Here is a 25011-nt window from a genome sequence, read left to right as displayed (position 1 = left end):
ACATATATTTTTTTAATAAATAGTATGTCTATTCTAATATTTCTAAGAATATATGTAATAACTAGTTGATTAGTTTTGGAGTAAAAGCGTAACAAACAAATTTATATTTACATTTATGATATTAGTATGAAGATTATCAAACAGTCTCGTTTATGTGTGACACAAACTCATAAGATGAAGCAAATTGGAAAATGTCCCCATATAGGTACTCTTTTCCATAAGTTAATAACTGAACTAACAATGTAGATAACCTAATTATGTATACTGTACGTATAGGTACTGTTTAGTTTAACACCTAATGGATTGTCACTTCTAGAGCGCAGTGAAGCCTGAATAAAGCTAAAGCTGGCCTAGTGACTACTACATATTCACATTGCATGATATAATTCTCATTGTATGATGCAATGTGGCTGTGGTCAGTCAGGTCAGGTCAGGTATCAGGCTGTAGCAATGTAGGTAAAGGGGTCCTAGTGTCTAGTGTCACAATTGAGGAACTGCCCCCACCCCTTTCTCCGCCGTAATCCGGACGCCGCGCTTTGCCTTTACCAGTTTCGCAATAATGAAAATATTAAATATTTTATTATCTCGAGTGGGAATCGAACCCACAACTTGTCAAATGTGTTAACATTACGTGGAAATTTGTTAAAATTAGGTTCCCAGCGTGAATGTGTGATATGCGTCCCAATTTACAGCGTACAGTTAAAAAATAGTACAATATACTTTTCGATCCTTATTATGACTAAAGGATCGCGATTTTTCGACAAGTTGATCGAACTAACAACCTTTACGTTTTACTTTGACCTTATTCACCGTTAAGCACTTAAAACTTAACCTGCGTGCCTTTCAAGGTATCCTCTACGTTTATGACCTCAGAAAAAATATAAACGTAAAGTCGCTGTGAAATAGGCAAACTACTTGAGTCTGAGTTGGTTGGACGTTATATTTGTTACTGTAATAAAAGAGTAAAACAAGTGTAGGTACATTAAATATTATTACGAGAAAAATATTTAATTATGTTATATTAACATTAGAATAAAACACAAATCTAGGATTTATAGAACTTTCGTTTGTCTGTTAGTATTCCTACATCTTCTGAAATACTGGACGGATTTAAATGAAACTTTTTTTGTTGTATAGCTAGTACTCCCGGGAATGATTTAGGCTATATTTGATTTTGAAGACAGGCAGACCCGACGTAAAACTATAATGTTCGAATCGATCGATGATGAATCTTTGAAGATCGAGTTATAAAATTAAAGTAATTTTCCAAACACTTTGGAAACACTAAACAGAGTTGGTTGGACGTTATATTTGTTACTGTAATAAAAGAGTAAAACAAGTGTAGGTACATTAAATATTATTACGAGAAAAATATTTAATTATGTTATATTAACATTAGAATAAAACACAAATCTAGGATTTATAGAACTTTCGTTTGTCTGTTAGTATTCCTACATCTTCTGAAATACTGGACGGATTTAAATGAAACTTTTTTTGTTGTATAGCTAGTACTCCCGGGAATGATTTAGGCTATATTTGATTTTGAAGACAGGCAGACCCGACGTAAAACTATAATGTTCGAATCGATCGATGATGAATCTTTGAAGATCGAGTTATAAAATTAAAGTAATTTTCCAAACACTTTGGAAACACTAAACAGAGTTGGTTGGACGTTATATTTGTTACTGTAATAAAAGAGTAAAACAAGTGTAGGTACATTAAATATTATTACGAGAAAAATATTTAATTATGTTATATTAACATTAGAATAAAACACAAATCTAGGATTTATAGAACTTTCGTTTGTCTGTTAGTATTCCTACATCTTCTGAAATACTGGACGGATTTAAATGAAACTTTTTTTGTTGTATAGCTAGTACTCCCGGGAATGATTTAGGCTATATTTGATTTTGAAGTCACGAAAGTTATAAAATTAAAATAATTCTCCAAACACTTTTGAAACACTAAGCCGAGTGATCGGAAATTATAATGAGTTCTATAGTAGTACGAATGAAATAATAAAAACATACAAATTTTAAAAACAACTAGTCTAATATATAGGTTGACAAGTTATTACGCTTGTAAGGCTTATTTTTTACCTTAGTGTACTCTATTGACGACGGCCATGACTCTGTAGTCTCGTTACTGCGGCAATAGTAGTTACCGACAAAAACAATAGAAATCAATATTAAAACGTAAAATTCTTGTTTTTAGCTTCATGCTGTATCTGGCACATGCCTACCTGGGAACCTAGTGTCTTAACACTCCGTTCCCGGTTCTCGTTGAGGCTAGTCGTACAGCAGGGACATAAACGTGCCACTCTAAACGCGAAGGCTATTAATTTAGTTCCCGTTGTTCAATAATGTTTATTTCTCTCTCTCTCTCTCTCCATTTACTCGCAAAGTAGATGTTCTCTCTATCTACTCGCAAAATTGTGAATAGAGACTAGTACCTACACAATGTAAAGCTGCAATCCAGGAAATACAAAATTTTGATTAAGTAAAAATAAAGGTACAATAAAAAGTGAAATGAAATTTCTTTTGCATTAATGAAGTTTTGTGTAATGTAAGCAAGAAATGAGGAAACTTGTGTAATATGTAACACAATCCGGATTGTTTCGGGCTCTCGGGGAAAATTAAATAAGATTCATTTGCACCTGGGAAATCTCTTTTGTAAAACACTTCGTGGTTTATCTACCTCAGATATTTTGTGAATATTTGTTTCTTTAATATACTCTGCTTGTAAGATCCATTTGCTTAAAGTTTTTGATAATAAATTTCATTAATCAATATTAAGTCTACTGAATTGACATAATATTCTCTATCTTAAAAATAGTAGAATGACAAAAATAAAGTAAATTATAATTAAATCTTCAAAATAACTAGATAATCTTTAGTTTTGGTCAAAAAGGTGGGTTAGGGCCATAAATTTAACTCAATTATCGGTACTACTGTGGAGGGTAATAAATAAATAGGTTATCTTTAGAGATAGCAGTAACCAAGCCGTCTAACGTCACAGATTGTGAATGGGCGAGCTAAATTAGAACAGTAAAACCATTTCAAACTAGTACAGTGCTTTTGATCTCCTAATTATTAATTTTAAAGTTAAACCAATACAAATGAAAATATAATCAAAAATGTTTCAAGATTGTTCTTAAATATTTACAATCGTCTTTTTTTATATATATTCTTCTTAATTAAATAATTAGATACATAGTTAGTGAATAATCACTATTATGAAAATTATTAAAAAAACATATAAACTTAAAAAAATCGTATAATATCTCGAGATATATAATTGTTTTAGTTATTTACATGTAAACGCAACTTAATATGCGCAGGCGCAATCACACGACTATCAACACATACTACAGTTGAGATGAAAGCCGGCGCCCGGCTACTTATCGCTTTCCTGCAGCCATTCTGTAAGATTGCTGTCAGCACCCCAAAATAGAATAACTGATGAAAAACAACGAGAATACCAGAAATACCAGAGTCGATTTCGAAAATAGCGTTACATTTTATTTTATAAGAGTCTTTTAGTTGATATTTTGTAAGCTAAAAGTAATGTAATAGTTGGGAGCAGTTGTGGCGCAGTGGTTGTGGGTTCGATTTTCCACTAGAAGATATTAAATATATAATATTTCATATTTCGCTCTCGTGTCGAGGCAAAAGCCCGGCGTTAAGTTTCGCCAATCAACATGCAATGCCTCCTTGATATAGGAAATTAATACGTGATATGAAATGTATCAATAAATACATTAAGTACATAACTCTCTATGGACCTTTGGACAAAACGCCGACAACAAACCTATGGGAATTTAACGGACCGGTGCCGAAGCATTAGGACGTGTCGCTTTGTGGATCCCGATATTAATCTAATATAATTTTAATTGACTTTGATAAGGATAGGATAGGAAGGATTTTTAATACATTTACATTAAAGGTTATTTTATTTAAAGCTATTATTTATTTTTTAGATAAATGATTTATAAAACGGTATAGTTGATACAAAGTTCACTCTATGTTAACTCTATGTAATGTTTAAACATTAAAATATTTTCGGTTAAGCATCGGATCCCTCAACCTAACAAAATTTCTTAAGTGTTTTTTTTTCACTATAGTGGCTTAAATAATAAAGTGACTATAAAATAATAGATAAAATAAAATAATTATCAATTTGCTATTAAAGACTAGGTACGATGTTTATTTATTACATTTTATAACTTACTATATTATATTTTTAGAGATTAACATTATGGCTCAAAATGTTTTAGGCACTCGATTTTAAAAATAGAAGTAAGTAACATTCTTTTGTGCGAGCAAAATAAAAAAAGCTCAGAGGCCAGGTGCGTGCAGCATCCGCTTGTTAAACGTAGAAAAAGTGGCAGTTGCAAACTGAAAAGATCCTCTTTAATATTCCGGTTCTGATCCAATTCTTAAACTTAAAATATTATACGAAGTGAATTTAAAAGTACATATATATGATATGTAAATATAACATTTTTTGTAAGTCTCGTGAGCTTCTTTAGCTAAAAGTAAAGCGATGTCAAAATATAAAACTGATTGATGAGAATTCTAAGCAAGGAGGAAAATTTCCCTAACTTTTATTCAGAAAAACTCTGCGTCCCATCAAACTGTTAGAAACAGGGTTTCGTCGACGGACCGCTACACAAGGAAAGTTTTGTTAAAGACTATTATTGATATATTGAAAGGACAAAGTTTAGTAAATTGTTAGTATTAAAAATATATATTTACATTGAGCTAGAAAAAGAACCAATTTGGTCACATCCAAAGTAATCTGCATTGTCGGAATATATTTTAAGAATCGTACTGGTTAAGTTAATCTAAAATATTATTTTTTTAGGTTGTATTATATAATTTATCAATTTACTCATTGGATTGTCAAATTATTGATGCCATACTACTTTTTTATATATATTTTTTTTGGCCTAAGACATTTGGTTATAAGCATCCCGGGATTTTTTTTCAAAGCGGTCCGACAATCGAGTGTTCCTAATTCTACCTGCATTCAACACCTGTCGCCAACTGGACTCATCGTGCCGGTTTTCGTACAAGTGATTGAAAATCTTCAAATAAATTAATTCCAAAAAATATACCTACCACTTTTTACAATTATTTTATAATATAATATCTATAATATGTTTTGTTACAGAGTATCTATCGCATCTCTATGTTAGAACCTGAGAATCGCTTATATATATTCTTACTTGTAATATACAATAATATATTTTTGACTCGACTGTAATTTGGTTGGATTAAGTGTGAAATTGAGCATCTCCCAACACCTATAAATAGCACAATCTCTACGCATATAATGGGCAAAAGGTAGAGAGTTAAGCTAACTTGAGTTGTCTATCCCTTAATTTGCAGGGAAACCATGAAATTGATAAAATGTGTAAGAATAATTTTATAATTTTTACTTCTAAGAAAGTAGTTAAATATATACTTTCAAAGTTAATTCAATTTTTTTTCTCTACTTTAACGTGAGATACAAATGACGTTTGACTAATATTTTTCGCTTCTCTATATTGATGTTAAATGGTAGACATGTAGCTTTAATAAAATTAAGACAATATGAATTATTTATAGATTTTATAAAGTAACTATTTTAGACATTTTTTTAAATTTTAAAATTATAAATACTCATAAAGTGCAATAGACATTGCGTGCATTCATTACATAGATAAATAATAATAATAATAAAATAAAGTGCAATTTTCTTCATTATTATTAGTAACAGCTAATCGATTTTGCTTATCCTTAGTTTTTTTTTCTCCAGACCAATATTGTACATACCTAAACTAAGCCTTTAACAAAAAATTTAAAAGGTTCTTAGCAAAACCTTTTTGTAACTATCTCACAATATATTAAGCTTAATAAATTCGAACCTTACCTGTCAAAAACAGCAAAATGAATCGCTGCATCTTGAAATCCTTCAGCAGTGTCGTGCTAGTTACTGGTTCAAAATCTATAAAATTGGTAAAACCATCGTATCGTCAGTTTAACTCGGTCAAGCCAATGTTTACGCGACTCAGCTGACGTCGCTAATGAAGCACACACTTGCACACTGCGGGACCCGCACGCTGCAGTGTCAACGGCCACGAGCTTACGAGAAAAACTAGACACTCGGTGAAAGCTGTCCTCCCTGTCCTCTCTGTCCTCCCGCGAGAGCTCAATGTGACACCGCGTACCGTAGGGGTTTAATTTATTCATTCATGTTTAGAGATATCGTGTCCCAAAGCTAGCTGACAGATAAGCTCTGTGATGAAAACATTACACATGGCTCGGGAGGCTGCGAAAGCTTCGTCGCGCGCGATCACAGCGCACGGCGGCCGACTCGCGAGTTGCGTGAGCGGAGCGAACCGGCGGCGGGCGGCGGGGCGCGGGCCGGGACGGGGCCACGCCTGCGCGCCGCGCCCGCCCCGCGCCCCCTCCGCGCCCGCACCGCGCTACCTACTAGTATTGACCGACGACGCCTCCTTCCACCTCGAACATCCTTAACTACGTACTAAGAATTCTCCTTTGAACGTTTCCCTTGTACCTTCTTACTGATCTAGATATACTGAGTAAATTTTATGCAACTTTGAAAAAATGTTGAATTATAACATAAGACTTTTATTTGTACCTATTAACTCTTTTTTCTTTAATTAGTTACTAATATAAATATAAAAAAAAGAAATTTACTTAAATACTAATTCAATTGGTACATAAATATCATGATATGTGATCAATCGTGACAATAAAAAAAATATTACCGAAAATTGTTATTTGTAAAAAAATATTAGTTAGTTATTTGCTTAACCCATACGCACTGTACTTATGCCGGCAAGTAGTGTGCAAAGCACTTTTGCGTAACAATATTTGCACGAGTCTCGATGCGGGCATACTTGGACTGGTGCCTGTGGACTGCGCACCAATGACGTCATCTGACGCTCATTCCAAGTCGACTTGGCCACAATACGAGACTATCCTTAATCAAAATCTTATATTAACATATATAACTTAACAACTAATAAGGAATGACCTATTTCAGAAATGAGGCTGCAAGTTTTGCCAACTTTTTTCTACCCACTTATTATTTTACAAACGTTTATGTATTATACAAATATCTAATATTTTTACGTACTAAAATGAGGGCGAATTATTTTATAGAAAAATGTTTTGAAAATACATGTGTAATATTTTACTCCATCTATAGATTTCATTTTTCACGCCTTCACCGAATTTCCTGAAAAAAAGTTCGCATTCAGTTTTGTAGATGGCGTTATATAATAATTTATATTTTCAATATAAAATTTTACACAAATTCTTTTTTTTACATTTCAACTACATATATATAAAACAGCGTTGTCAGGTTTTGTTTCAGGGAACAGGACGAATTACGTGCTAAGTAAAAAAGCGGGATTTGGAACGTCTGGCAACGCTGATATAGAACCTGTGCCAAGTCACTCAGTTTTCCAAATATCGCCAAAATTCGACCCATTGAGTGTCGGCTGACTGATACCTTTGGTGCTGACTTTTTCCTTGCCAGAGCAGGAAAATAAAATTAACTCATTCGCACCATTAAGAATCGAGTCCACAACTACCGCACTCAGACGCTGTCTCATCGCGATACTATAAATTAATCTCTTAATTAGTCTCCTTAATTCAGCAGTGCCCTCATCTGTTACAGCTGATCGACTGCAATGTGTTATTAGATCATTAACATGTAGGTTTATATACTGAAATGTTTTTATTTGTGTTTAATTTATATTAATTTGTATTCCTCTTCCACATGGAAATAATACATTCTCTTTTTTTTAAAAACAATTTAAGTACATGTATAGGTTACATTAATATTGTAAAAAAAATAACATTTGTTTTTTTTTGATTTCATAAATATATATTTACTGTCTATGGATATAAGGCTTAAATAACATAAATTGCGTTATAAATATAAGCAAACAGACTAGATAAATACTATTACCTGTCTCCATCTAATCCAATTATAGACTAAAATTAATGAATAATTTTAACTGCTGCATTTATTAAAATAAGATAAATGCTTACATTTTACATTTAAAGCTGGATAAAAGTATCGATGGCAAAGAGAGAGAATAAAAGTCATATTTATTATATCATCTATATTCATATTAAAAAAAAGTAATACAAACAAATTGATGTTACTTTTTAAGCCACTTTTATAGTTTGATTTTCTAATTTGCGCTTAGCCCAAGCTTGGATAAATTGTTTTCTTATTTCAAATGCTATTACAGCCACTGCCATTCCCGTATTTAAACTATCAACTCCTTTTTGTAGTGGAATGTTTAATCTGAGGCCATTGTTTTGTGCTGCTAGCCTGAAAAATATTTTATTTATTAATTTTATTAAATTTTACAGGTTTCTCTGAACAACAGTAAATTTAGTTGTGGTCAATAGGAATCATCTCAAAATATCAACACTTCCATTTGTAGAATATACATAGATATTGTGAAATGCTATATTTATATAAAGTATATGGATATATATTGCCCAAATGCAAAAAAAAATTTAAGCAAGACATCAGTTTGGTTACCTATAACTAGTTTCACTGATTCCTTCAGTTTCACCACCTATTACAAGTGTAACATGCTTAAAATTCGCAAAATCTACACTGTAATATGGCAGGACAGGTAGATGACTGTTAAGAGCACTTTCATTTTCTTCAACCACTGCTGTATTGCTATCTGCTATGAAGACAGATGTATTTTGTTCTAATAAACTGGGCATATCGTCCCACTCAATTGAAGTATGTATTGGCTGCCTGAAGTGAGCACCAGATGCACTTCTTATTACTTTGGGATCCCATAAGTCCACACAACCTGTTGTTATATAGAAAGAATTAAAAATATATTTTCTATTTGATACCAGGTTGCACCAGTTGTGAGTTCCATTCCCACTTGCAAAATTATTATATTTAAATTATTTTCATTTCCTTGCTGTGGTAGACAAAGTTTCACATCAAATGTTTCAAAATTAGAAAGTTGTGAATACTATATGCTGTTTAGTATTATATTTTTTAATATTTTAATAAAGTACTATATACTTTTTATAATAATGTAAAGTAAAATTGAAAAAAATTGCTCATTACAATTTATACATATAACCAATTATATTATGAAATAACTAAACATTTACATAAAAATTCTATTTTAATACAGAGTAATGTAATTTTGTTTACATCAAAATTTATACTCTATGGCTATTAAAGTAATAAATAAAATTATTGTTATTAAAAATAATACTTCCTATACCTTTACTAAGAATAACTTTTTCACATCCAACACCAACTGCTGCTCTTAGTATAGCACCTAAATTTCCAGGTGTTCGGATATTGTCACAAATAAACTGGAGTGGGATTGGTTTAGAGTACCTTTTAACATTTTCATGTGAAGGGGTCTCAAATACACCTATAACAGATTCAAAATTAGTTTTTTAACACAAACTTGCATACTTAATATTATAAAATATTTAAATTTGCCCTTTGTAATGCAGTGGAACAATGGAAATTAGTGAAAATGAATTATTTTCATTTTAGTAAGAAGACAAAGAGTAGTTGCGTTCTGCCACATATCTGGGTAAAACTGTAAGAAAGAGTACAGAGTGCATCAACACTTGGTTCTTTCTTCTTACCTTGCTACAGAAATAAAGCAAGCAGTGAAAAAGTCGTTCTTTTTAATTTCATAATAGCAAATAGCCGAGCTAAGAGCGAATAGGGAACCTGCGAACCTAATGTGAAGGTGCATTGCATGTGGAGTGGCAAAACTCCATGTTGTGCTTTGCCTTGTCACGAAAGCAATAAAATAAAAACATAAAATAATGTACAATGTGTAAAATGTAATGGTAAAAGTTAATTACCTAATATACCAGAAGAAGTCTCCACATCTGACCATAATTCTATTTCTTTATAAGGTATTTTATAAAATTTAACACCAGTTTTTGGCAAAAAAGGCCTTAAATTTTGCAAATCTTCAACGTGACTAAATATTACATATTTTAAAACACAATTTGCTTCTAAGCCATCTACAATTAACCTCCAGCCTTCAACAAGCATCTGTCCTGAGCGTAAACGCTCCTTTTTAGATTTGAGTCTCACAAGAAGTGAACTGAAACAATTTATCAAATATGTAAATAATTTAATCATAATTTATTAAGTCATTTAAAATTCATAATTTAATATACCTTATTCTTCCATCGTTTTCTTTTAGTTTTTCGTAGATTATTTCACCATTGTCGTCAAAAACCTTACATTGATTTAAGTAAAACTTTTGTCGTTGTAATTTTTTTAGCTTGTTATGTTTTATTTCACTTGTTGTTACAAATTTTTGGGTTGTGTCTTTTTGATCGACTTTCTCTTGCTTTGATTTTAGGTTATTACTTTTCGTATTTCTATTTATATCAGATCTTAAATCAATTATTTTTTCTTCCTTTAAGCTTGTATTTTTATCAGGTTCAATAGGCAATAAAACTTTTGCAGGTTTTCTATGCATCCATCCTCTGTATAACCTAACAGAAAATATCTGCGGATGGCGAATTAATGTACGAGACAGTAAATAAATACCTGAAGACATTATAGAAACAAAATACACTCAAACCAATAATTCAGAATTTTTATTTTCATTGAATTCCATTAAACATTCTTTTAATTCATTTCTTCTGAGTTAGGATTTTAAATTTAGATAAACTGAAAGTAAAATATAAATATGACAATATGTCAAAGTCAAAAATTTTAACCTAAAATACAGATTAGTAAGAAGTAATTAATACTTTGATTAAAACTTATCATTTAATAATAATTAAATTTCGTTTAAAGATACCACTTTACTCTACTTGGATACACTATGCGCAACGTTGTGTCGGCAAACGCCCAGTAAAAATGAAGTGTAAACATACTAATTTCTCTCAATAAAGGTAGAATAATAAATTATATTAAGACATTTTTTTGTATCGAGATGTCATATTTAAAGTAACAAATTTTATAAATTTCCTTATTAATTATCATATTTTAAATTAAGTATATTATTATTAAAAAGATAATAACAAAGTCAATAATTATTACATCAAATTCCTTTCCATTTAGACCATTAGTCTCTTATATATACCGGTGACTATGGCTATAATCTTAATAAAAAATATCGTACCTAAAAAATCGATATTTTAAGATTTATACGTTCGATAATTATATTTGTAATAAGTAATTTATGTTATTTATACTTGCTTATAAATATATATACATTTTTTATCTGTGAGTTTATCTTGACAACTGGAAAATAACCAGAAATCGACCAATTAAAACGTGGTACGAAAACAACTCTTGTTAGCTATACGTCTGTGGTCATCAGCTGAAAATTATCGTGTTTATGCGTAGTACATACTTGTGTTTATTTTTATATCGTTAGAAAAGTTTGGCAAAATGGCTACAGGGATAGCACCGCGTGATGAGGATTCATCTCTTACCAGGGCTGATTTAGAGGCAATACAAGACGCAATGAAGAGCAAGAAATTTCGAGATCTACTTACCGAGTACTGCGATGAAGTACGTGACCCGGCGAATCAAGCAATCTATCAGAAAGAGATGACCCAACTAGAAAAGGAACGTGGCTACGATGTTACTTTTATTAATCCAAAGGGAAGTTATGTTATTAAAACAAGCGTCGCAGGCGATAAAAAAGCGTTTATAAATATTTGTAGCAATGAAAATGTGGAAAAGCCGTCTTGTTGTGCGCAAGAGCTAAATGGCCAAAAAGGAATGAACTGGCAGTTGCCGTATACAATAGTTCCTCCACGAGAAGATTTTGATAACAAAAAGGAAAGATGTGTTATTTACGATGTTGTTTTCCACCCAGATACATTGCGCATGGCAGAGGTTAACAAACGATTTCGTGAACTAGTAAACAAAACGGCATTTGATGGATTGCAGAAAACATATAATATTCAACTTGATAGCAATAATTATAGATTTCCTAAATCAAATTATAAAGGAATGATTGTTCCAGCTGTTATAAGAAAAGAAGATCCAAATTTTAAACCCTTAGATGATAATGAAGCTCAAGAAATTTCACCAGAGCTATTAGAGAAGTTATATCCTCAACACACATATTCAAATTCTAACAAACCTGTAGTAGAAAATTGTGTTAAAAAAGAACAACACAGAAAAAAAGCTAAAAATAGTAAAAAGCAGTATGCTCATTCATCTGATGATGTGTACACAGTGCCTAAATACACAATAAAACAACAGCATAATGTAGACCTTCAAGATTTCACTTATGATAAGAATAGTAAACAATATTCTGCTATGCCAACTTACATATCTGTTGAGATCAACTTACCACTTCTGTCTTCAACTAAAGATTGTGTCTTAGATGTACAAGAAAAATGTCTTGAGCTGACTTCTGAGAAACCAGCAAAATATAAACTTAACCTTAATCTGCCATATACTGTTGATGAACAGAAAGGGAATGCAACATTTGATTTATCAAAACATTTATTAATTGTAAAATTACCTGTCCTACGAAAAACACCTATAACTGAAAAATCATCTTTACTAAGAAGAGACAGTGGTCTAGAGAGTGAGGAAAACTCCAATAGTGATGAAGAGTCTAAACCAAAACTTGTAGAAGAACTTACCATAAGTGTGGAAAAAAAGAATTCTTTAAGAAAAGAAGAGACTACAGAATTTGATGATTTCTTACTTCCCTCCATTGGTTACTCATTCCCACCATATACACACAACATGTTAGATGAAATTGTAGCATTCACTTTTCATGTTAAAAACACTGACCCTGATTCTGTTAAGGTTAAAAATGATGGAAACAAGGTTTTTATTAAGTTCTCATCTATAGGGTCAGGATTTGTACCTGTACACTACGCAGCTTTAATTTTATTTGATGATGGAATTAAATTCGATACTGCAGTTGGAGAGGCTTGGGATAATAATGTCATTTTACAGTTAGAAATGGTTGGAGAAAAATGTCCTGAGAAATTTCAAATAGGATTAAGCTTAGAAGACATGAAAAATGAATATTTTGATGTGTCCCCACTAAAAATAGCTGTAAAAGATGATGTTCAAGAGGATAAACCATGTATTCTAGGAAATCTTGCACCTTCAGTTGAAGTAAGTACTTTAGGTAGAGAAACAAATATTGTTGTATCTTCACCTAACCAGAATGACGATGAGGATGAAGAAGAATTTGAAAAAGAAATAGTTTGGACGGAATCCAATACAGCTGAGAATGGAGCTAAAAGTATTTTACGGAAGCCTATTAGAATGATAAGAAGTTACTCTGAATCAAGTGCTGGAGACATTGCTTCATCTATGGATTATATTAGCTCTGATTGCATTCCAGAAGAGTCAAGCTTAAAGAAGACAGTTCGTTTTAGCGATGTTATTGCTAAACAATTTTATAGGTAAGAGATCATTTTTAAGGTTGTCTTGGCGGAGGGGCGTAGTATCTGACGTCTTATATTAATTTCCTTGCTTTGGTAGGAGAGTATCTTGCATGGACAATAGGAATAGAGAGGGCCAGGTGGTCGGGGCATTACGTGTTGACTGGCGGATTTCTACGCCGCGCTTTGCCTTGTTACCAAAGTGAGAAAATAAAAATATGAAATATTTTATTACTCCGACTAGGAATCAAGCCCAATGGAAACCCATGGTCGTGCCCACTTATAAAAAAAATGGAAAAACAAAACTGGAGTTCCATTGGGTTTGATTCCTACTCAGGGAATGATATATTTAATATATTTAAAGCGCAAAGCGAAAGTGAATTGGCGGAAGATGAGAGCGGAAGTTTCTCTCGGGATACATCGTAAAGCACAAACAATAAAAAATTTCAAATAAAAAAAATATTTATATATCAGTTCTTTTGTAACTCTGTTATTCGAATACTACTCTTTAACAATTTTATAAATATATGATTGTTTTAATTTTTAACACTATAGGCTAAATAAATTATATTAAATTAAATTTTATTTAATTACAGATATAATTCATCAATAGAAGGTCAAAAAAGGAAAAATCAAAGAAAAAAGAGTAAGAAACGTAACTTGGAGAGGCGTAAAAGTGAAAGTGAAGCTGAAGAAGAATGTACAAATTCAGTTCAGGTAATAAATTACCTATAATTGTATCTTTCTATTGGTCTTCCGAAAGGACAGAAAGCAGTACAGTGTCTGACTGTAAATGCAAAGGTGTTGGGTTTGATCCCACTTAGGGTGATGAATTTACAATTACTGCTATATAAAAAGTAGGTCTAAATTTAGTTTATTCTGCTATATTTGGGGTAAAGTTAAAAATAAAAAATAGAGCTTAAATATAAAACATGAAATTATCAGTGGATTCTTTATTTTTGGTACTTTATATGTCCATATCTATAATGCATTACTTATGATATCCTGTTTTGTCATTATCAATTTCCTTTTGTATAAATCAAATGTATATAGTGAAATCATGTGGAGCCGTTGTGTCAAGGGCACAAGCGTGTGACTGTAAACCAGACGTTTGTGGGTTCAATTGTCACTTGACGGAATGAAATATTTAATATTTTAGTTTCCTCGCCCTGGCAAAGCGTGGTGTCAAGTGCCACCACTCAACATCAACATTTCAACGCCAATGATTGTTATAATATATTTGGTAAATTATTAATATATTTTTTTTACAATTTACAGGTTTCGAAATCGAGATCAAAACCAACATTAAAAGAAAGACATGATAGTGGAGTTGTCGATACATCAGATGCGGAGGAGTTCAAGAACACATCGGATTACGAATTACAATATGACACCGATGAAAATGCCAACATAAACAACCCAAATATGGAACATTCTGCTAAAATAATTGATAGTAACGGCAACACTACTGAAGATCAGACATCTTGGAACTCCAATCCAGCGAAGTCAAAAATAACTTTTAAACAGGAAAAGCATAAAACAACATCTTTCAATATAAAACACAACACTGATCTCTACAATCCTGATAAATTGAACAAAGGGCAATATTTGGAAGTTAAATTTAAGAACGATCTCATATTTGATCTTGATATGTGAGATTTGCCATTCACATTATATTTTATGAATAAGTTTTTTTCTGCTATTTTTTCATGAAGTAGTTATTGTATTGTTTTAGACTTTAGTCACCTACCAGTGAGTTGGTTATATATAATCAACGTATTATAATAATGATATTTGTTTATAATTGTGTTTGTGTGTGGACACTTGTTTAGTTCTCTTGAAACTTTCCATTATTTACTTATTCCTTATTATAGTAACAGCAATGTATTTTATTATGCGAGTTTATGGCAGTTTTATTGAACATAATATATCTGTGTCAATTATTTGTTTTAAATATAATTCAACTACAATCAAGATGGAGTGTTGAATAAAATTATTTTAAATAAAATTGTAAAATGGAATATTTTATGCTCATATTAGACTATATACTTGTGTAGTGAGCTCTTATGGTACAAATTAGATCTAGATACATAATTAAGTCTGACACAATAAAAATGATAATAAATATGCACATTTTTACACAATTATTTACTTTTAATAAAATGTCACTTATGAATAAAATAATAAAATAAGATACATGAATTAATTAGGCACTGAAAGATGCGTTTCTGAAAATAAGTTGTTTATGACAACTATAAATATAATAATTGAATTATTATTATGATTATTTGTATAATTTTGGCACTATTGTAGGAAAGCGGCATTGTAATGTCTAATCTGCCATTATCCTTGCATTTATGTTTGTCCTTAGTTTGTATGAAGTGTGATTAGGTTATATAGTTGTTATGAAAATCGAAAGTTTAATACTAAAATATTGTGATGTTTCGAATAATATAATTTAATAGAAGAGTGAAATTTATCCGAATTTTCTTTATACCCTAAAACCATTGAACAAATTAAAACATGTTTTATTTTCTTGACTTGCAGAAATTTGCACTATGGCAAATGTTAACGGACAGGGTTCAATTCCCATATGGGGAAGGTATAGTAAAAAAACGTTAAAAATATCAACAACAAAATAACTAAAACGCAAAGTGTGAATGTAAACCCTACTGGTTGTGGGTTCGATCCCCATACGAGGAATTGAAATATTCATTTAAATGTATATTTCTATTTCTTCGCTCTGGTGTCGAGGCAAAGTGCGGCGTTGAGTACTGCCACTCAACATGCAAAGCCTCCGGTGCCTGCAGGTTCGGTGAATCGAGAATGTTCTTAATCACGATTCCAGCAAATATATGTTCAGCCATTTAAAATTATTAGCATTTTTCTAATTATACGACGTATACGAGTATTACGTGTATATAATAAAATTCCAGTGTATTTTAAATTTGCCACTACCAAAATTTACCGTTATTTAATATTATTTTGTAACGAGAGAAAAAAAATACTTTGCAATTGCATATTTTGTTGTTTTTAAGCCATGGTACCGCCTAGGATAAGAGTGATGCTTGTGTAAAAATTTACGAACAAATAAGCGATTATATGCTCACAAATAAATTATCATTTTTTTTCATAATACTTATGATTACAATCTAAACCTTGATATATTTAATCATTATACAAAATCTGTTACGATTTTATTATAACAATAGATGGTGACAACAAGCTGTGAGCTCAAAAGCCGCGAACTCATATGTAGCTATTTTTTTGTATGAAAAAAATTAAATAAAATCAAAATATTTTCACGCTGAATCCCGCACACAGCAGGGTAAGGAAAAGGAAGCTAGTGTTAAGATACACCGTTCTCCACTTTCTACCGAATTCTGGAGGCTTTGCATGTTGAGTGGCAGTTCTCAATACCGCGCTTTGCCTCGACACCAGAGCGAAGAAATGGAAATATACACGTTTCACTTCCTCGAGTGGGGATCGAACCCCCAACCGTCGCGTCACAGTCACACCCTTATGCCGCTGCGAAACAACATACAATTTGATTCAAATTATTTAAAGTGTCATCTATTATTTTACCTATTTTATTTCTATTAATTATTACTTCACCAGAAATTAAGAAAAAAGAAATAAAAACTGTTAAAATTTATTGAAACAATTACATGTTCAACCAAATGTTTTTTCGTTTGTTTCAATTAGATAATATTTATATTTATTATAGCGACATGAGTTAGGCAGTCAAGGGATAAATTTTACGGCCTCAAATATCTTTGGTCACCTCATAATCTGTCGTCAATCACACCATGAGTATCCTTTGGGATGACCTTATGTTCTCCATACGCTTTTCTTTGATAAGTCTGTCTTGGTAAGTAATTTTACTATTAATTCATATAGGGATTACTAAGTCTTTGTTAACGTATATTGAATATTTTATTAAAATTAATTTTATAAAATAGATTAACTAGCAAAATTTAAAACTAAAAATAATAGTCAACTAAAAATATCACCATCTCGTCGTGTCAAACTACTTGTGGCAACTTATACGATTAATCCGATTTTCATAAAATAAAAGCTAGGAACCACCGCGACGACACAAAGAAGACTTTCGATGAAAAAAAAAGCCGTACTCAATTCGCTTCATGAATTCAGGAGCTACAGTGCCACAGACAGATAGATAGACACGTTACTCAACTCAACTCATAACACCGCTCTTTTTGCATCGGGGGTTAAAAATTAAAAAGTTTCATGAATTTTAAAAATTGTAAAATTTTACATTAGTTATGTTAATTAATAAATATATATTATACCTATTACCTATATAATACATTTTTGTAAGACGTAGCTAGATTTGGGCAGGGGCATTAGAATAATCACGTTTTTGTTGAATTTTATAGCTCCCTTGAAAGCCTTACGCTGTTAATACTAGGCTTCAAGGAATATTATTTTCTGAGCAAGAGAATAATATTTTAGTTCACTTATGTATGACGACTTTTAATATATAAGCCTGTTTTTTTAGTTAATCTCATTTCTTCCTAATTCAAAAAATACAGTATTAAATAGAGCATGGTTTTTAATGTTATACGAAATAATAATAATAATAATATCAATGAATATTCATTGAATACTTAAATTCAAGCTCGTAATCTTTTTTCCAATAATGATCGTCCAATTAGGTCATACAATTACATTAAAAGCTCACATTTAACTTACGCTACGCTTAAATTTGACGAGATTGATTCTTGCATTGTACGACACAATCCAGGCGGTAGAGCATAGCTAGAACGAAATCTAAACTGATGGTGATCTGGAATAGAGGAGGAATCGTTACTCCGCTTAGATGCTGACTCTGGAGACGATAATGAGGATGTAAATTGGTGTATGGGGAGCCGGGGCCCCAGGCGAGGGGGGGCCCGAGGAGCGAGGAGGTGGCCCGGGTAACCTGTGGCGTATCTGTTGCGCCGCCCGCCCTGCCGCTCCCGGCCGCGGGCAGTCTGTCTCCCCGCGCCGGCATCGATGCCGCTTGCGAGCACCGCTCGCACTTCCGCACTAAACACGTGTTAAAAACCTTTGTGCTAAAATATCACAATGTTCACGAAAAGTTCGTGCTTCGGATGAATTAAATTGGATTTTTTTCGTACTGTCGTTATACTAACACAGTCTCGTTAAGGTAATTGATTTAGTATAATGTTTTTTTTTGTTGATAAGTTGATATTGTGAAATTGGGTTTGGGTAATTATTTACAAACAATTAATATACAAAATAAAAATGTATATAAAAAATATCTAAAAATATTCACGATCTATTTATTAAAAAATATATAATATGTTACGAGCTTATAGAAAAATACTTCTAAAATAAATATCTTTTTATTTATATTTTTGTGGGTAAGTATATAGCTTATACATAATGTAATAATAAACTAACAGAACCGAGTGGGGAACAGAGTGTCTTAACACTAGCTTCCTTCTGCCTACCCTGATATATGCGGGATAAAGCGTGAAGCTGTATAAGCTAAATAGTAATTGGAATTTTCTACTCAAAAAAGTTATTTTTGTTAACATACAACAAATTTAAATTATGCTTTTCACAATATTTTCTTATATTCCTAATTTGAAAAAAAAAATGTATTTCTTACAATTCTTTCCCTGGGTCCTTTGAACTCGTTGCCTGATATTATTTAAGAAAAACTATTTTTTATTATTACCTGATTTCGATCATGCCTCTACTAAGAAAAATATTGTAAAATCTTATTTTTTACTTAAGCATAAATTCCAAAAACAGTATTAGTCATAACAAAAATATTACAGAAATACCGCTACGGGTTCTATTTTTAAGAGTTTATTATTGAGATTTATCGGGATCCGACGTCGGATTTAGATAATATATGCGTCTCATGTATTCATATTATGTTATTATAGACGTTTTTAAAACAAAGAGCATTTTCTATAAAAACCTTCGCTTGCAATATTTTTTATTATATCGGTGTCTCTACAAATATTTTTCAACATGATTACATTATCTTTAATATAATTACTTAAATTTATCACTGTGCAATCATTTAAATGTTATAAAAATTACGTCATGTAAATGTCAACATAACAATTAGGTTATCCGAATATGTTTTCCACATTTTCCACCAAATGTTGGAGGCACTACGTGTTAAATGTCACGAGAGCGAACAAATGAAAATATTAAATTTCAGTTCCTGGAGTGGAAATGGAGCCCACCTGTCGCGTTTACAATCACAAACCTGGGCCACTGCGCTATCACTGGTCTATCCGAATATAAAAATAATGAAATAATTACTTAAATTTAAATTTCCGTTTCTTCGCTCTGGTATCGAGGCAAACGCAATGCCTCCAGAATTTCGGAAAGTGGGGGAACGGAGTGTCTTAACAGTATGTTCCCTCTGCCTACCCTGCTGTGTGCGGTGTACAGCGTGAAGCTAATTTTTTTTTTATGCAATTAAGTTTAAGGGATTACGTCCGTGTTATCGCATGTCATGAAGACATAACAAACAAACGTATAGACGACTATACGAGACAATACTAAAGCCACTAAAGCGAAATACAGAATAGTTCGTTTCACGCTAATCCACAATTGCAGAGAGCTAGCCACTCGGAACAATCCCCGCTCATTAAAGGGCTGAACTTATCTGATATATTCTGTCCATTATCTTTATCAGTTATCTGACATCGATACAGATATATCTACGTATTATTTCGTACTATATTTTATGTTCGTATCATATAACCTTGGACGATACAATCTTGGACGAACACAAAAAATATTATTCATTGAAATTTTTTAGGCGGCGTACATTTAAGATATTTCTACATATAATAGTAAAATAATAATTTATATTATAATTATTAAATAATGTAAAAAACGTAAAATTGTAAGCACAGTTAGTCATTTAACGGCAGCTCACATCGGGGTCCGTAAGCTGTCCGGGCCGCTACATCGATCCTTGCCGCACGTCGCGCACCCATTAGATGCATCCCGTGTGTGCAACTGAGATTATGGCTGCTATGGTTGCCTAGGTTTCTCCTCGTTTCGCTCCAATCCATATAAATCTTGTTCGCTTCGCTCGTACAACTTTAGCACGTGCAGAAATCTTTAGTGATGTTATTAGTATTACGTGTATACTTTCCTATACTCAATCACCTAAATATATTATAATAGATACCAGTCGATAGAAAAGTAAAACATTTTTCTAACCTAGTTTTTGATTTAAATTTTACAATTATAGAAATAAGTATATATTTTCTATGTACTGGGTACTAGGTACACTTGATGCTGTAAAAGGCGCGCCAATATTTGTATCAATAACAATTTCTTGTTAATAGTTATACCTCTGTCAGTTAACTTGAGGCAGTTTAGCATATTTTTTAGTTTTATATTATAGTATAGTAACTCCCCATCCATTGTTTTAAAGTCGGGCGAAAGAAGTAGAGAACTCAAGGTCCTCTTTACCTACGCTGAAATATGTAAAAATGAGATAAACAAAAAATATACATGTAGGTATAATATAAAGCAACGTAAGTTAACCAGGAATAAAAACTAGCAATTGAAGGTTTAATTAATCAACAAGTTATTATTGAAGTTAATCTAATATAAGTATCACAAAACTAATCTGTTTGGCGGTCAGCATTTATTTATTCATGTTTGGTAATTCATTCAATATAAATCGTTTTCACGCTGTATCCCGCACACAGCAGGGTAGGTTAAGAGAACATAGTGTTAAGAGATCCCCAATTTCCGCCGAATTTCGGAGATATTGCGTGTTGAGTGGCGGAACTCAACGACGGGAGAGGAAATCAAATTATAAATTTCTAATTCATTTCCTTCTGTCGAACCCACAACCAGTCACGTTTACAGTCACACACTTGTGCCCTTGCGCCACTTTTGGCCTCAATATTCAATATAAATATTACTATAGGTTTAAGGCATACATGGGGAAACAAAGTCTTTTTCTAAAACTTAGGATAATGGAAATTATTTATCGCAGGGTCAACGGTTGAGTTTTACGGTCGTTAAAGGTTTATTTTTAACTACATACGTTTACACTACAAAAAGCAGTAAAAACCTATATGTTTGTTGCTTCAAATGTCGTTTTTTTGAATATTATATTGAATTATATTGAATTGAATATTATATTGAATGAATTGAATATGCTCTGAGATAAGTATGAACTAAGTAATTATTAGAATAGTTTCAAAGATTGGAATTTTCCTTTTTGTCTATGCATTTACAGTATTTTGCCGAGTGGCCCGAGAACATAATACTATATTATTCCATTCAGCATTGATATAAATTCTATATGAATTATGAAACAGCATTCACAATTACTTAGCAGCCTTCGCTTTGGGCGCGTGTAATGGACAAGATAATCTATCTTCGCGTAGAGTGCGCTACATGTTACACAAAGGACTACTAGTTAATTAGTTCGTTTGATAGTGGCCAGCCATACCTACCTATCTACCTACCTACCTACCTACCTACCTACCTACTTACCTACCTGGTATATATCAGCTTTTTGCAGTAGACTGGGTAGAGAAAAGTGACTTAGTTTTCTTTTACTACTATTTTTATTTTATACAATGTTTGGTTTTTTAAATTAACGTTGTTCCTTAATAAGCTACAAAGCAGCTATTCTTATATGCAATATTTTTCACAATTTATTTAAAAGTTATTAGATAGCACGGCTATTATTTTATAAGATTATAGCACGGTGTACGCTGTGTACTATATACGTTTCTCAGGAAAACGTTGAAAGCTGGAAGTGGAAAGTATCGTTCGGGAATGTGCCCTTATGAGCTACACGGATTTTGGTGGGCATAAGTTTGCGCGTTGACTACTAAGAAAATTCCAAAAAATTTCAAGTCACTGCTAGTATCTTGGTGGTTTATGGAAAACAAGGCCAATGACATGGCATTCAAGGAACTGGGTATCATGGGCAGAACGAGTAAACACTTCCCATGCCAAGACACCGATTTTTCGGCCACATATGGAGTATTATTCTTATCTCAGGGCTGTACCCCGGTATCAACTTGAACCATTTGATCGTATACACCGTAGAGCCCTTTTGAATCATTAGGTACCCAATAATCTATAAAAGATAAGACATTTTGGGATAGAGTCGTTTCCTTGCTGTGCACTCTCTAAGGAATAACTGTTCCAATCGATTCACGCCTCTGAAAACCCTCCAGTACGTCCCAAACCTCAGAGTGTGTTTGTGTAAAATAATATCATCCTCACCAAGTATTCAATAGTGCGGTTTTGTAGAAACTTCCGTTAACATGTCACTTAACTGTGGCTACTTGCGGCAGTGTTTTCGGGTCGATACGACACCTTGAAGGATGGTTACACACCTGTAGCTTCTAGTGTGTAGCACGGGGTCGTGAAAGGCGGCGATTGTTTATTATCTGACCTGACCGAAATCCTCATTTGCCTTGACTTTTCAATAAAAAAAATAGCTTTGTCTTGTCTATAAAAAAATAAGATACGAGTGACTCTGGCTTATTTATTTATATATTGGGCATTAATAATGTAGAGCATTACAAACATATAATAATGTTCTTATTAACTTCAAATATTATTTCCATAAATGCATATTACATTAGTAGTTTAATACTTAGTTCGCCATTATAGATAGCTTTGAATTCAATTGACCTAACCGAAATTATTAATTTCCAAATGTATCAAATATATTTTACTACAATATTAAACTGTACACATATCTAAATATACAAATTTTAGTAACGATTAATTGCATAATTATGTAGTAATAATCATGTTAGTTTTTAGGGTTCCGTACCTTCTAATGGAAAAATGGTACCCCTTATAAGATCACTTTGTTGTCCGTCTGTCTGTCTGTCTGCCTGTCTGTAAATATTTAATATTCAACTTCCTCGCTTCGATAACGAGGTAAAACGCAGCATTGAGTTTCGCCAATCGACACGCAAAGCTTGAAGAAGTTATTAAACAACATATAAGAATACGACCTTACAGCTTTACAATTGTTTTTGTTTTTAATGAACGGAGAGTAGCATTTCTTCCCAACAAATTTAATATAACCCTTATCTTATACATTGCATACTTACTTATGGCTTATTCTATTGTCCTACGGGCTTTGAGCTTACAAAGCCCTTTGTAAAATATATAGCTTAAATTATGTTTTATTAAAGTCCCGCTTAGTTCTCCAGAATATAATATTATTTAGTGCTATAAACCTATTATGCGGGTTGGAAGGGGGGAAATCCGTAGCACGTTATAATCTCGCTACCCTAGATTGAAATAAATGAGGTTATAAAATAACGCTTCATGAAATAATGTTCTGGAATGATCTTTGCTTGGATCTTCGTTTGGATTTATCTCACGTAATTTGTATATTACGTAACTTTTGCAGGTATTCTCTATAGGCCTTCCTGGCAGTTGAGAATTCTCTTAATATACTCACTAATTAATATCATCGGCGGTTCAATTTCTCAGTTTCAATCAGCGCCGGGCTTTTTTATATGTCTTTGTACCTACTACCTACATAATTTTCAGATTCGATTCGATCCCCACTAGAGAGAATGAAATATTTATTTACATTTATATTTTCATTTCTTCGCTGTGGTGTCGACGCAAAGAGCGGCGTTGAATTCCGCCACTCAACACGCAATGCTTCTAGAATTAGGCGGAAAGTGGGGGACGGAGTGTCTAAACACTAGGTTCTTATGCGTGGAGCTGATTTAACTTTATAATAACTAAATTAATATCAAGTTATACCTAATATTTCTTAACACGTAAAGGCACAAAAAAGCTGAAATAAATGTTGCACAACTAGAATATCGAAGAATAATATTCGTAGTACAATTTCTAAGGTTTCGTTAAAAGCGTTTGATTGGAATGATAAAACTATAAAGTTTCAATTTGTCATAGGAAAGGTAGTTTTTAATAAAGGCTGTTTTTCATTACTTATATTTTTTCATTCATTTTAATAATATATATCTTTAACATTATTTTAATATTTATTTTATAAAATAACAAATTTGTATTAAGTTTGTAGAGAGGACGATTTTTATTAATGGTGTAAACATTGCATAACACACCTATTTAAATGTGGAATAAAGGATTTTTCTCATTACAAAATATTTATAAAAGTGGTCATTATCTCGAACCCAGTTCAAAGGCAGTTATTGTTCTCATTTCACATTTTTTACTACCAATTAATGAAGAATGAGGCAAGGAAAGCGGTGGTGTTTTCCAGATTTTGGCAAACAGCCAGACCACGTCGACCAGCAGCTAATTGATTGAATTCGTTCAAAGTATGCATGGTTTCATATAATTTGTATCAAAAATCTACATAAACAAATGCCAGTGATATTTTTGACGCACTAAAACTATTACGATGTTAATAGTTTAATGTTTAATGAATTTATTCTAACCTCTATTTTGATGAAAATATTTAAAATGGATTTTTTATGAGTATTATTTGTTTTTACTTAGTTGGTACTAAGTGTTATCTATTGAAATTTGCTTAAGATATCTTATTTTACTGCTACATATAATTAAGGGCCTTACGATCTTA

At 32.1% G+C, this 25011-nt stretch overlaps 4 protein-coding genes across 8 annotated transcripts in view; 2 read left to right on the top strand and 2 right to left on the bottom strand.

The window, feature by feature from the left end:
* Positions 1 to 6366, bottom strand: part of dtn (transmembrane protein 132C dtn) — a 59099-nt gene extending 52733 nt beyond the window's left edge. The window contains exon 1 of the mRNA XM_085205196.1: positions 5917 to 6366. Within this exon, the coding sequence (XP_085061322.1) occupies positions 5917 to 5947 (31 nt within the window). The 5' untranslated portion in view covers positions 5948 to 6366. The remainder of the gene's footprint in view (positions 1 to 5916) is intronic.
* Positions 6367 to 8131: 1765 nt separating this feature from the next.
* On the bottom strand, positions 8132 to 10725 carry LOC146527775 (rRNA methyltransferase 3, mitochondrial). The gene is made up of 5 exons (XM_085205195.1): positions 10224 to 10725; positions 9900 to 10147; positions 9296 to 9451; positions 8578 to 8863; positions 8132 to 8361 (listed from the first exon to the last, which is right to left on the bottom strand). The coding sequence occupies exons 1-5, from the start codon at positions 10610 to 10612 to the stop codon at positions 8193 to 8195; spliced, it is 1248 nt and encodes a 415-aa protein (XP_085061321.1). The 5' UTR covers positions 10613 to 10725; the 3' UTR covers positions 8132 to 8192.
* A 593-nt stretch (positions 10726 to 11318) lies between these two features.
* Nop17l (PIH1 domain-containing protein Nop17-like) lies at positions 11319 to 15902 on the top strand. Its single transcript, XM_085205193.1, has 3 exons — positions 11319 to 13448; positions 14024 to 14144; positions 14706 to 15902. The coding sequence occupies exons 1-3, from the start codon at positions 11455 to 11457 to the stop codon at positions 15081 to 15083; spliced, it is 2493 nt and encodes an 830-aa protein (XP_085061319.1). The 5' UTR covers positions 11319 to 11454; the 3' UTR covers positions 15084 to 15902.
* Positions 15903 to 18419: 2517 nt separating this feature from the next.
* The window catches only part of LOC146527772 (voltage-gated delayed rectifier potassium channel KCNH8-like), a 48843-nt gene continuing 42251 nt past the window's right edge, over positions 18420 to 25011 (top strand). For all 5 annotated transcript variants that reach the window (XM_085205192.1, XM_085205191.1, XM_085205190.1 and 2 more), the window contains exon 1: positions 18420 to 18600. The gene's annotated coding sequence lies outside the window, so the exon portion shown is untranslated. The remainder of the gene's footprint in view (positions 18601 to 25011) is intronic.

This window comes from Heliconius melpomene, chromosome 20, assembly GCF_056956725.1.
Source record: "Heliconius melpomene rosina isolate 202511_hmr_F chromosome 20, ASM5695672v1, whole genome shotgun sequence".
NCBI classification, from domain to species: Eukaryota; Metazoa; Arthropoda; class Insecta; order Lepidoptera; family Nymphalidae; genus Heliconius; species Heliconius melpomene.
Note: the sequence above shows the minus strand (reverse complement) of the source record. Positions and strands in the feature narration are given on the sequence as shown.